At 41.9% G+C, this 13,957-nt stretch overlaps 1 protein-coding gene across 6 annotated transcripts in view; it reads right to left on the reverse strand.

The window, feature by feature from the left end:
* GIT1 (GIT ArfGAP 1) overlaps positions 1 to 13,957 on the reverse strand; it is a 225,853-nt gene that overhangs the window by 24,901 nt on the left and 186,995 nt on the right. For all 6 annotated transcript variants that reach the window (XM_089683028.1, XM_089683027.1, XM_089683030.1 and 3 more), the window contains 5 exons: positions 4,888 to 4,985; positions 4,662 to 4,773; positions 3,799 to 3,926; positions 1,625 to 1,777; positions 321 to 536 (listed from right to left, as the gene is read on the reverse strand). In XM_089683028.1, the coding sequence (XP_089539154.1) occupies positions 321 to 536; positions 1,625 to 1,777; positions 3,799 to 3,926; positions 4,662 to 4,773; positions 4,888 to 4,985 (707 nt within the window). The remainder of the gene's footprint in view (positions 1 to 320; positions 537 to 1,624; positions 1,778 to 3,798; positions 3,927 to 4,661; positions 4,774 to 4,887; positions 4,986 to 13,957) is intronic.

The following is a 13,957-nucleotide window of genomic DNA, read 5'->3' on the forward strand; positions in this document are numbered from 1 at the left end:
TTTGCACAGAGCAGCCTGGATCCTCCTCTTCTCGGGTCCCTGCAGGCTCTTCTGGCCCCTCCCTTCTGTCGGGTGCCCCCACAGCAAGCAGCTTGCTATGGGGGCACCCGCTGCTCCGTGTGTTCATTCACACATGGAGCCGTGGGTTGACCCCACCCCCTCACTCTCCTCATTGGCTGACTGGCAGTGATTGACATCAGCGGGAGCTACAATTTGTGAAATTTATATAGATCACCTAGAGGAAATTGTGTTTGTAACAAAACTGTAGTTTACTGCTTTAACTCTCATACTTTACTTGATTATCATTTACTTATATTTACCCCTGAGTGAAATGGCTGAAGTCGATTACTAAGATCATCGGTGGATTGTCCAAATGGTTTGAGTGCTGATCCCGGCTCATACATGGAGAAGGCTTGCCGGTCTCGCCGGTGGGCAGCAGGTAGTGGGTGCTCAGCTCGCTCAGGGTTTGTTGGAGGAGGGGGTGATGGACCTGTCTGATGTCGGATCTGTGAGTTCTCTGACTGCAGTTTCTGAATCTGTGGGAAAAGAATACAAGTTATTACAAAGGACCAATTTTTATGAGATTAGACAGAAAGTGGTCTGTTATGAAAAGAATGTAGTGTGTGCTTGCCTGGAAATGACTAAAACACAAAAATGCTATGGATGTCAAGCTGCTAACCGTATAGTTTTTGATCTTTATGCATATATTACAAAAGCAAAGAAACAGCACTGCTGATGCTTTAATAGCAAAAGAGATTGTTGAAAATTAGTTTGAAGATAATGTTATGGAATTGTAGGCCAATAGCTGCACTGTTTACACCAAGTTTTCTCAACCAGGGTTCCATGAAACCCTGGTGTTACTCCAAAGGGGGTAATTTTTCCCAGTGACCACAAGTGTAAGAAGTGTTCTTCCCACTGACCAGCACACCAATGTATCATACCATGAGTTGTACATATAGTAATTATAACCATGGGTTCCCTTGGACTGGTTATTGCAAGGGTTCCTCTGTGTTGAAATTAGTCCAGAAAGGCTGGTCTACACTGATAGCTGCCGGATCAACTAATTATAGCCACAGTTATTAGGTGTATTCAGTTAACGGAATAAGACAAAATCAGATCTTCAGACCTCTACAATCTTCCCTGTAGGATCACTCAATTTTCCCAACCATGATAAAGGTCAACCAAAAATATGGTTAGCCTCAAGGCACACAAGTGTTTTCCTTTTGCAATTAATCTGTTGAAAAAGCCAGTTTAGTACTTTGACTGTATGACAATAAGGCAGTATGGCCAGTTTAAAGAGAACCTAAACACAAGGTGAATGACAAGCTAACATCAGTACCTATGATGCAAAATCCCTGCAGGAAAAGAAACCTAAAATATAGCAGCAACGACATGTGAGCAACATTCAGGTCAGCATGCACTGTGAGGCCAGATTGCCTCAGGGACTCGCCCCCAAGTGGTGCATCCATAACAGTTTGGATTCACAAAAGTGGGTTGAATGACAGTGGCCACCATTCAACCGAGCAGAGAAAATCTATCATGTGCAGAAGCGGACTTGGAAAGCTCACTATCACAGCCTAAGCAAAAGAAAAAAAAAAAAAAAACTATAGTAGGCTTTTCTCACCTCCCTCTGAAGTCGGCGTAGCTCCTCACTTAAGTTATTATTCACTTTCATAAGCTGCTGTACTTTGGCATCAGATGTTGCAAGGGCTTTTTTTACTTCCAGATACTCCTGCAAAGTAATTGGGCCATCTGACAGGTCTGAGGAATCCATGCTCTACATAATGGAAACAATACGGTCTCGTTGCATGGAGTGGAAATGTACATAAAAACGTTTCTATGAAAAAGGTTTCTATGAACCAAATGTGATGGAAAGTTCCAACAAGCTAGAACCCTTATTTATTTATATTTATTATGTTTTCTAAGTAGTTAACTTTTTTTTTTTTTTGCTATGTTATACATAAAGACTTTAGGTATATCCATTTCAAGTAACATTAAAGTGGAACTCTGTCAAAACTTTTTGGTTTTTTTACCTCTTTTTGGATAGAGAACGCATATACTTCTGTCAGGTCGATAGTGCTTTACATTTCCCTATTGAGAGTTTATGTCAGGGACTTCCCATAATATTCTGGCAGATGTCACAGAAAAATGTGATTTGCGCTACAGAAGATTCCAGCATAATATTCCTAATGCACACGTTCCTGTAGAAATGACTGTATATGTAGACAGGTGCTGCAGCAACTATCGTCTGGAACTGAAGACAATCAATGTGAAAGAATATCACCAGCACACAATGGATCTTCAAAATGGGTTCAAAGCTTTAACCATGTGCCCTCCAGAGGATTTACCCCCCTTCCTGACCAGGCCGTTTTTTGGGATACGGCGCTGCTTTACTTGGACAATTGCACAGTCATGCAACGATGCACTCAAATGAAATTTATGTCCTTTTTTCCCCCACAAATAGAGCTTTCTTTGGATGGTATTTGATCGCCTCTGCCTTTTTTTTATTTTTTGCGCTATAAACAAAGAAAAGCCGATAATTTTGAAAAAAAAAACCAAAACAATATTTTTTACTTTTTGCTATAAAACAGATCCAGTAAAAAAAATAAAAAAAAATAAAATTTCGGCCAAAATGTGTTTTGCTACATATCTTTGCTAAAAAACAAAAAATCCCAATACATTTAAATTAATTGGTTTACATGAAAGTTATAGCGTCTACAAAAGGCAGTATGTATATTGGAATTTTTTTTTTTCTTCATACTAGTAATGGCGGCAATCAGCGACATATAGCGGGACTGTGGTGGGCTGACACTGGGGGTGAACTAACTGCCACTCACATCCCAATGACACTAATACAGTGATCAGTGCTAATAAAAAGCACGGACACTGTACTGACACTGGGCAGGAAGGTGTTAACATCTGGGGCGATGAAAGGGTTAACTGTACTGTTTTACTGTGTGTGCTGTGCGTGTTTTTCTGCTATGCAGAGCAATACAAAACAGCATGCCAGTGCTGACAGGGGAGAGATCTGTATTGTTTACACACAGACCTCTCCCGTCACTGTTCCTCGGCAATCACTGGGTGCCGGTGGGGACTATCCGACCAGGACCCGGTGATCGACATTTGTAGGCGCCAATGGCGGAGCGAGTAGGGCGGCACGCAGGCCCCCTACCCGGAAATGCAAAATCACGTGATTTTACGCAGCCCTGCCGCCCGGCAGCAGTTCAGCTATAGGGCAGCAGGGAACCGGTTAATCAGTGATCACACAGTTACAGCAGAAACAAGGTTTTCGAGCCTCAAAGGACCACTTTGTCACATGCTTGAAGAAGGGATCCTGTAAGTCTTTGAAATGTTGCTTTTGCTGTAACAATGTGATTGCTGATTAAAGCTTTAGACCTATCTTACAGATCCATGCTGTGCTGGTGATATTCTTTCGCTTTGTGCTGCAGAAGATCCTAAGATGGCCATAGACAGTTCTTTTTTCCATTCAGCCAGTAGGCTTCATGGACACAAACAAGGTGGATGGAGGCATCCCCCTCCCCTTCCCCATCAGGACATTGTACTTTGACAGCAGCTTCCACTACTGTCAGAATATACTCATCAGTGGCTGAAGCTAACTGACTACAATCACTGGTTGACAAATGTTTTGCAGCATGTCCCTTTGACAGAAGCAGATGAAACAATCGAGTTGTGCCCCTACAAATACAAATTTACCATATTAGTAAATTATCCATTTACATATGCTAAGCTAGCCTCAGCACACCATCTGTATCATGAGAGATCACCTGACTCTCCTACCCTGGCTCTGTTGTTTCTGGAGTTCCTCAGCAGCTCCTGGTCTGTGTCTTCATCAGAGGCTACACTGTCATAGTCATGCTGGTCATCACAGTCATTGGAGTTGTTCCTCAAAGAATAGTCAAGGTTGTCTATAAAAAAAAAATAAAAAAATTAGGTTGTGATATATGGTTAGATAAAAAGATCCAAAGCAGTCACAGCTTTCTGAGTCACTGAACCACAACATGCATGCAGCCAGTGAAGCCAGAGCTCCTATCTGCATACTTGTTTTGGGCCACTGACTTAAAGGAGTGACAGTCAGACAACTAGCATTTTCAGAAGGAGAGGATGGCAATGGCAGCATAGATAGGTTTAATGTTAAAAAAAAACAAAAAAACTAAAACAATGCCCACCATTAGCTTATCGATATTAGTTTCCCGATGACATACTGTATTTCTTTGTCAGAAAACGGCAACATTTTTACATTAAGTGTAGCGGTGTCCAGGGGCAGACTGACCATTTGAGCACTCGGGCACCGCCCGAGGGCCTGGGGTCAGTAGGGGGCCCCATGAAATACCCCTGGTACCTTTTATAGGCTTTTTTGGGTGTGCTTTGAGTGTGGGCAAGGACACAGGGGCTCCATGATCCCCTATTGCCCGGGGGCCCCATGAGTTGTCAGTCCGCCCCTGGCCGGGTCACTATCTGTAGGGCTAAAGTAGAAGGAAAACCTAAGTAGTAAACCAACATTTAAACGTTCCCTCCTCTTTTCTCTGCAAGGCCCTGCAAACATTGTACAACAAATCACAATGTAAACACCTTTCTTAACATTTTTTCTATGTGGCTAGTGAAAACTTTATTTTAGAACCACACTGAATTATTTACCACACCTGTGGGGATCACTGAGGTCTTGCCTTGTTGCCGCCTCTTGGCTTCGCTCAGGATATCTATGATCAGAGTGGCAAACTCGCGAGCATTAAAGCGTGCCAATTTCTGACGCCCCTAGACAGACATAATAGATAAGAAAAGGTTATGAGTAGACAATTCTTACAAAATAATGAAACCTGATTAAAAAAAAGGAGAACGCTAGGACATTGAGGGGTGGCAGCAAATTACCTGATTCCTTGTTGCAGAATACTCAGGGTTAACAGGTAGGAAAGGCACCGCACTGCGCTCTGTCACCAGAGTGCTGTGATTCTGCGTTGTCAGCCACACTGTTTGAGAAAAATGGAGTTAAGGGATTAGAGGGGAACAAATGTTTTCCCATAAACCGACACATGTAGTGTGCATTATGAAATCTGTATGATCTCCACCCGGCTGTATGGCAGAAATGCTGCATTCCTTTCCCTATCTGTAGACAAGTTATACTATGAGACTATTATTATGTTTTTCCCCATACAGTTCAACCCTTTCAAATAATATAACAAGGAAATAGAAACCCTACATTTGTGGTTTCAAAAGTTTGGGGAATCTAGGGTTACTTTGTGGCATAACTTCCAGCAAACCTGCCAACTGTGCAGATATAGTTCATATTCCCTTTAGCTGGTCATGTACCAATTGCTAAATGGATTCAGCCATTTACGCTGTACATCAATATCAAGAAGGTAATACCCCATATTGTATCTTAAATACAGTACTATGATCGAAGGTACCCATAACTGAGGGTTAAAACCTTGGTTCATTAAAGTCTTTACCGAGATTTTAGTTGTAATGCCAACACACTGTAGCATGTGCAAAAGAAAATATGAAGCCACAAAGTTTCAGAGACACTATGGTCCCCTTTTTCAAGGCGACACATTTTCTTTTATAAAAGCCATGTCTCCACCCCCCACCCCCAGAAGTCTATGTTTTTGGGGAAGGGGGAGAAGGGATTTCTGCCCCCCCCCCCTTATTCAGGTAGTGTAAGCCAGAATGATATGACATTCTGCAACTGCCCCCTAGGATAACCTTATCACATATTCCAGGAGGCCGAGGGAACTACATGCATTGCCCTGAAAAGGAAGAGGCAGCCTTCTGAAGAGGTGGCATGGGAATGAGGCCCTAACACCAAAACAGGATTGCTACAGGACAATCACAAACAAAGAAGGATTACCAGCTAGCCTGCAAAACAGGAAAATGCTAAATCTGGGCTGGTATGTCTTTTTTTTTTTTTTTTTTTTTTTTTTTTAAAGAACACAGCATACCAGGAAAGGATGGGTTTAAAAAGGAAAAGTTCACTTTTTGTAAATAAATAAATGCACGTTTCTGAAGGTAAATAAATGTGCATTTATTAATTCTGTAGACACTCTGTACAGCTGTCTACTTGTACAGGCAGGCAGTTAATAAAGTGCAGGAGGTGACAATGAACTAAGATAGAGCTCACCAGCTGCCTGCTGCAGTCACAGATGGGACTTGTAGGTCTTTCATTCACAGATCTATGTGAATAAATGATCTGTGCTGCTTTAAAATTGTGACAATGGGTGCAGGATGATGATCCCCCACCCACTGTCATTAGGGGGGAGCAGGGTATGTGGGCAGATGCTATATAGCAAGATCTTGTATGTTACATCCTAAATACGGGTGTAGAATGCAACATGTTACAAAATGTGAATTTATCCTTTAAAGATGACGGCACAGGATGGATTTTTAGGTTTTTATAGTGGTCTGTGTCTCTTTATTTCCTATACTAGTAGAGTAAGGCTTTAAAGCAAACCTGTCAGCCAGCAAATATACTGTGTATGGATTTGGCATTAAATGGTGCCTAATATTACTTCTGTTAACCAGAAAGCATATTCTGTGTCTGTTTCTCTGGTCCTTTTTTTTTTATCTTGTTACTTACTGGAGGGTTGAAGTTTCTTGATCACATAGCTGGGTACTACCCCACCCACTGGATCCCAGTCAAATGAAAGCACACCTAATGGCCACAGATGTCCTCTCAATAAATGTGGCAGTGGTTGGGGCTTAGAAAGTCTATTACTTTTAAAGGTTTAAACTACCAACAGCTTCATTTCACAGTGCATTCTTTAAAACCCAGGAAATTCAAACTGAGCATAAAATGAAAAAAATGCATAAGCAGAGATTACCTGCTGTAAAACTGTGAAAGTAGATCTCTGAAAAGTAGTTTCAGAGATATAGGAAGTTGAATTTAAGTGCAAATCATGACTTTCCCTGCACAAGCCATCCTTGGCAATTAATATTTATTTATTTTTAGTATATACAGTTATTGACCAGGTTTGTGGCAAGTATACTTTACAGACAGAAACACGCTAACAAACATCAGAATAATCATATTGTCTCATTCACTCATTGAGGGACACAACCAGGTAAGGAATCTTGATCATCAGATTATAAGGGCTACCTCCAAGAGTAGAACACTAGGCATAAAAGCAAACCACTGCTTACGGACAGCCCTTACTGGTGGCCGAGCCCCCCATCTTCTACAGGTAGTTCAGTTTTTTGCCTAGCATCATCAGGTGTCCATCGCTCAGGTCTGTAAAGTGGTTACTGGGTCATCTGTTCACACTTATAGGTTCTACAAGAAGGATATTGCTGCATCTTTGGAAATGTGTTTTTGTGGCAGTAGTTTAAAGTTGTTTTTTTGCCTTCAGAGGGTTGTTTTATTGTTTTTACTGCCCTTCAATGATCACTGCTTTGGATTGTGCCTACAGTCAAGACTACTTACCAGGCCTTCAACGAACAAAGATTGAAGTACAAAGCTCCCACTCCTCTGGACTTTTTTTTTTTTACTGCTTAGTAACTTACGAAGCTTCCTGTAGCAGATAGGGGGTTTGGGCACCAGCAGGGGCTGTTCCTTGGTCTTTGTTTACATGCCTACTGTCCTACTCCTGGAGATGACGCTATAATGCTACAGTCATGAATCCTTACCGGTCTGTATCCTTCAAAGGAAGACTTTATGGCGAGTACAAAAAAAATCCCACTATTTTATTTGTGCATTATTCTTTTTTTACAAATGAAAGGAGATACATGTTGGAAAAAACATCTGAATCAAACAATGCAATACTTTGTCATAGTAAGATAATGCGAATACACAATGAATTATACTTAACTGTATGAAGAAAAATGCTAAAGTAACCATACAAGACTTACTCACCCCAAGCCTTAACAGTACTGCATACACCTTTAATTCCTTGAAAAGCTACTATGTCTCTGGGACAGCCCTTGAACCCAAGATACACAGGCTGCAACTGTTCACTAAAAACTCCAAGAGGAACTCTGGAATGCCCCCTATACCTAACAACACAATGGCAATACCTTAGTGGCAACAGAGAGGGGCCCGTTTCAAAGTGGGGTGCCAGTGTAGTAGGCTACGACAACTTGCAATTAAAGTCCACAACTGCAGGTAGTGTGTCTCCAGATTCGGGGCGTTCCACAGGTCACAAAAGATACTTTGCGAAGCATTAAAGCTTTGTACTGGTACAGGTATCTGCTTTTACAAGATTAGACAGGTTTTGCTGCCTGTCAGATTTAAAACTGGACTGAAAAAGTGCACAAAACTAAGCTGCTGTTCCTCATCACTCTATATTTAAATACTATCAGTGAAGGGCTCCTACTATTCAGACTGTCAGTAACTGTATTACAGGTGGAATTCATTACAACCATCAACAGCAGTAAATGATTTGGGAAAATTTTGCTGTGCTGTTTAAGAAGCGTAACATTCTCTTTTTCAAAAGGTCAAAGTTTAAAGAACATTGGCCTAACAAATGTAATAATGGCCACATACCAAGCAATTGACAATACTTTGGGTGTTATATAATATAAAGGATGGCAAGGGAGCAAGCACTCAAGGTGGCGGAGAGGGACAGGATAAATTCTTGTTTTATCCAAAGACAACAAGACAGCCGCCCCCCTGGTGTAGAGATCAGAACACCTGCTCTCGCTGTGCGGCAAGCCCTGCACGGTCAGCACTAGTCTGTTTCTCTGGGCATCCAGTCTGTAATTACACAGCTCGTATTAAACTCACTTTTTGTTTTCCCAGCTGCTGCAAGGAGGAGTGAAAACAAAAGCATATTCATACACTCAACTACACCCTGCCATCCCAGGAAACCTAATTCTTCACACCACCCAGGCCAAAGAGGTTTAGTGCTAATGGCTGATTGGATACATACAGTACTCATATCAGCCACCTCTGTTTGTTCGTGTGTTCTAAAGGTCAGGGAAGCAAAATATATAAACTATCCTAAAGTAAAATAGTTATGACTAGTATTCATTTACACGTGCATTATAGAAATTGACCGTTTTCTCTACAGTTTACCTTTTACCAATATAATATGGCTGCTTCTACCTGAGGACTGTGACTACATATGTGTAAGAGCAACTCCTGCTACCAAGTGCATGCTAATTCCATGTATGAAACAGTGACATTAAGAAAATCGATCAGTACACTCAATTTAAAGCTGACATACAGTCTACATCCTAGTACACATCCGCTTAACTGTCTGAATTTCGGTACACGTGTACCTCTGTCTGTCCAACAGAGGTTGGTTTAACGACCAGCTTCTGTCGAACAGGCATGCTGGAAAACCAGCATTCGATCAGAGCTCACAGCCAATTGCTGCAAGAGCTGATCTGTGTATTCTGACAGGGGGTGGGGACAATAAAACAGTGGGAGAGATCTCTGCATCAACATTGCTTGTGGCAGCACTGCCATCCGATTGCTTCCACACAGTGCCAGCCTCTCTCCAATCCCCCCCCCCCCCCCGTTAGGTCTCCCGGGCTCTGATTGCCCATCTGCGGGCCCGGGTCCGGCTCACCATCGTTGGCTAGAGGGGAGGGAGGAGAGCAGACACATCCACTCCCCTCCCCTTCTTGTCCTGGCCCGGAAGTGACATTATGATGTCACTTCCTGGTCCCGTTGAGAGATTTCCGGTCATGGAAGTCGGGAAAGAATGTAATGCAGCGTGATGACCTATGAGGAGCTTTAAAAGTGTTGACCTATACAAAATATAGGGTACTGAAGTTTGTCACCATTTCACGAGTGCATACAAATTTAAGGTTTGAAAAGTTGGATATCTATTTACTCGGTGCAACCTCATCTTTTATATTTTACAAAAAAATAGGGTAATTTATTGCTTTTTTGTGCCCTAAAATTAACTTACTTGTATTATTTACTATAATTTTGCAGTAATATCATGCAACATAAAAAATTGGAACTACCACTATTTTATTCTATAAGGTGTCTGCTTTCAGAAAATATATAACGTCTGGGGGTTTTATGTAATCTTCAGGCCTAAAATAATTTTTCTAAACTTGTGCAAAAAATGCAAAAATGGCTCTAGCAGCAAAAGGGATAAAGGATAAGCCTTGACCCACCCATTCCTGAGGAGCAGCCAATCGATGCTCATTACACTGCAAAGGAGGAGGAGATAAACAGCACAATGTTAAATATATTAATCGTTTAAGTCGCCATAAAGCCCCTTTTGTTTTTAAAAGCCCCAGACATTCCTAATGTCACCTTCGATTTAAATACAGTTTTGGTTAATTTTTTTTTTTTAATCTGGACAAGTAGATTATAATGAGTGACAAGTAGACTGGGGCACCAATTTAGTCCCTGGACAAGTAGGTTTTTCAAAAATTTCCACACCCATGGATATGTATGGTGAAAGAAGCAGGTCTAACTCAAACACAGCTCTCCGTGCCAATAACACACATTCCAGGCAAGGTCCAGCTGAAGGTCTTGGCTCCAGTGGCAGCAATGAGGGGTTCATGTGAGCTCCACCACCAAAGAAAGTATGTTCACAGAGATCCCGATCAGACAGCTATGCCTAGCCAGCCTCTGCCAGACAACTCATTTTGTGCTGGGACTTTTGGTCAGCCTTTAAGTGATTGCAAAGATTCCCTTTTTTTACTTTTAAATTAAAATAACAAATATGTCATAAATATCTGCTCTGTGAAATGGTTTTCCACAGAGCATTCCCAAGCCTCCTCTTCTCAAGTCCTCCGCCAGTGCTCCTGGTTCCTCATAGCAAGCTGCTTGCTATGGTGGCCACTCGTGCGAGCGAGCTCCCGAACGGTTCACGTCTATTCAGACACACAGCCCAGCTCAGCCCCGCCGACACACTCTGCTCACACGTTTTGACTGACAGCAGCAGGAGCCAATGGTTTCCGCTGCTCTCAGCCAAGCCTGGGAGGACCGAGAGAGAAGCTGCTGCAGATGTGTACAGCATACTGTATTTAGGGGGGCTGCGGGGGGACATGGACTTAAAAGGTTTACCGTAATGCAGAGAATGCATTAAGGTAAAAAAACGCCAACCTTTTTACCTTTACAACCACTGAAAGATCACCATACAGATTGCAATCTGACTGTACAATCTCTACTTTACCTAAACTATGTAATATGAAAGCCAACCTAAACTATTCATTCCATCTTTATCCAGTCAGGCAGGCAGGCCTTTGCACTATATACAGTATCTCTCAGAAGCGAGTACACCCCTCACATTTTTGTAAATATTTTATTATATCTTTTCATATGACAACACTGAAGAAATGACACTTTGTTGCAATGTAAAGTAGTGAGTGTACAGCTTGTATAACAGTGTAACTTTGTTGTCCCCTCAAAATATCTCAACACACAGCCAATAATGTCTAAACCGCTGGCAACAAAAGTGAGTACACCCCTAAGTGACAATGTCCAAATTGGGGCCAATTAGCCATTTTCCCTACCCGGTGTCATGTGAGTCTTTAGTGTTACAAGGTCTCAGGTGTGAATGGGGAGCAGGTGTGTTAAATTTGGTGTCATCGCTCTCACTCTCTCATACTGGTCACTGGAAATTCAACATGGCACCTCATGGGAAAGAACTCTCTGAGGATCTGAAAAAAAATAACTGTTGTTCTACATAAAGATAGCCTAGGCTATAAGACAATTGTCAAGACCCTGAAACTGAGCTGCAGCACGGTGGCCAAGACAATACAGTGGTTTAACAGGACAAGTTACACTCAGAACAGGTCTCGCCATGGTCGACCAAAGAAGTTGTGTGCACGTGCTCAGCATCATATCCAGAGGTTGTCTCTGGGAAATAGATGTATGAGTGCTGTCAGCATTGCTGCAGAGGTTGAGGGGGTGGGGGGACAGCCTGTCAATGCTCAGTCCATACACCGCACACTGCATCAAATTGGTCTGCATGGCTGTCATCCCAGAAGGAAGCCTCTTCTAAAGATGATGCACAAGAAAGCCCACAAACAGTTTGCTGAAGACAAGCAGACTAAGGACATGGATTACTGGAACCATGTTCTGATGAGACCAAGATAAACCTATTTGGTTCAGATGGTGTCAAGCGTGTGTGGCAGCAACCAGGTGAGGAGTACAAAGACAAGTGTGTCTTGCCTACAGTCAAGCATGGTGGTGGGAGTGTCATGGTCTGGGGCTGCATGAGTGCTGTCAGTACTGGGGAGCTACAGCTCATTGAGGGAACCATGAATGCCAACATGTACTGTGACATACTGAAGCAGAGCATGATCCCCTCCCTTCGGAGACTGGGCCACAGGGCAGTATTCCAACATGATAACGACCCCAAACACAACTCCAAGACGACCACTGCCTTGCCAAAGAAGCTGAGGGTAAAGGTGATGGACTGGCCAAGCATGTCTCCAGACCTAAACCCTATTGAGCATCTATGGGGCATCCTCAAACGGATGTTAGAGACCTTGCGCTCCTCCACCTTCTATCAGCTCCGTGATGTCATCATGGAGGAGTGGAAGAGGACTCCAGTGGAAGCTCTGATGAACTCCATGACCAAGTGGGTTCAGGCAGTGGTGGAAAATAATGGTGGCCACGCAAAATATTGACACTTTGGGCCCAATTTGGACATTTTCACTTAGGGATGAACTTTTGATGCCAGCGGTTTAGACATTAATGGCTGTGTGTTGAGTTATTTTGGGGTGACAGTAAATGTACACTGTTATACAAGCTGTACACTCACTATTTTACATTGTAGCAAAGTGTCAATTCTTCAGTGTTGTCACATGAAAAGATATAATAAATATTTTAAAAATGTGAGGGGTGTACTCACTTCTGTGAGATACTGTAGTTGTCAGTCAATCTTTAAACTAGATGGACATTCTTACTTTAACACAGTTGTAGTTTCTTAAATGGTATTAGAATTTATTTGCCACAAGGAGATTAATTCAATGAAAGTTTGCCAGTATTGCTGAATTTACTGTCTGATATACAGGTATCCAGCAGAGGAGGAATCTGCAAAACTGCAGATGAAATACATTCTTAGAAATGCTACAACTCTAAGCCACATTATACATTTTTGAAAGAGGAATGTAAAAAAAAAAAATAAATATTATAATATATATATATATATATATATATATATATATATATATATATAGTCTGTACCAATCAGATTTTCACAATGTCTCTGGGTGGGACATTATGCTCTTGCCACTAATTCTATGCAATTGCCCTTCCTCAGATCTACATTTCTAAGTATGAAATTCTTCCAGGAGACTCCAGCAGGGCTGCAGATGGGAATACATCTTTTTTGAATGACTACAGAATTCAACTGCATCTGGCACGTGCATAATTAGGCTGTAGAAAGACTTGTGAAGATGTGAATGCCTGGCCTACAGAATAGCAGGCTGCAGATCAGGTGCTTAGATAACACCTGGTTACTAGAAACCTAAGGATTTGTCACAATAGAGTGATATGGGCAATTCCACTAGACATTGCCAGGATTATAAAAACATGGATCTGTAGGCTGTTACCATGCTACATTTTTACAAGAACAATTTTTTGTTTTGCTTGGGACAACATTTAACGTAGGACAGAACTGGAGAGGCACCAGCAAGTTGTAGCAGGTCAGTGGAAAAGGAAAATGGAGACTGCTGATAATCACTGGTTTCCTGGTTAATAATAATTACAATCACTAATACAGTACTGCTGTACTAAATGCAGCCATATCCCTGCAATGTCCGCCCTTCCTTTGTGAATGATACAGCTGGCAGGAAAAAGCTTTATGTTAACTTCGCAGATGACCATTTTAAGTAAATGTAGCTCTAGGAGTCCTGCAGTGCATATCCTGTTTGGTTATTTTACAGACAGCTTAGTACAAATGTCCCGGATTAGGCAGGTGTTACACCTGACTTGCACCTCTGCTTGTCAGAATTTGACCAACTCTAAATCTCCGCATAGGTACAGCAGAGAAAATAAAGACTTTAAAACTTAAAATATGAACTACAAACA

The sequence above is a fragment of the Staurois parvus genome, unplaced genomic scaffold, assembly GCF_062004578.1.
Source record: "Staurois parvus isolate SC_StPar_1 unplaced genomic scaffold, SC_StPar_1.0 ptg000299l, whole genome shotgun sequence".
In the NCBI taxonomy this organism is placed as follows: domain Eukaryota; kingdom Metazoa; phylum Chordata; class Amphibia; order Anura; family Ranidae; genus Staurois; species Staurois parvus.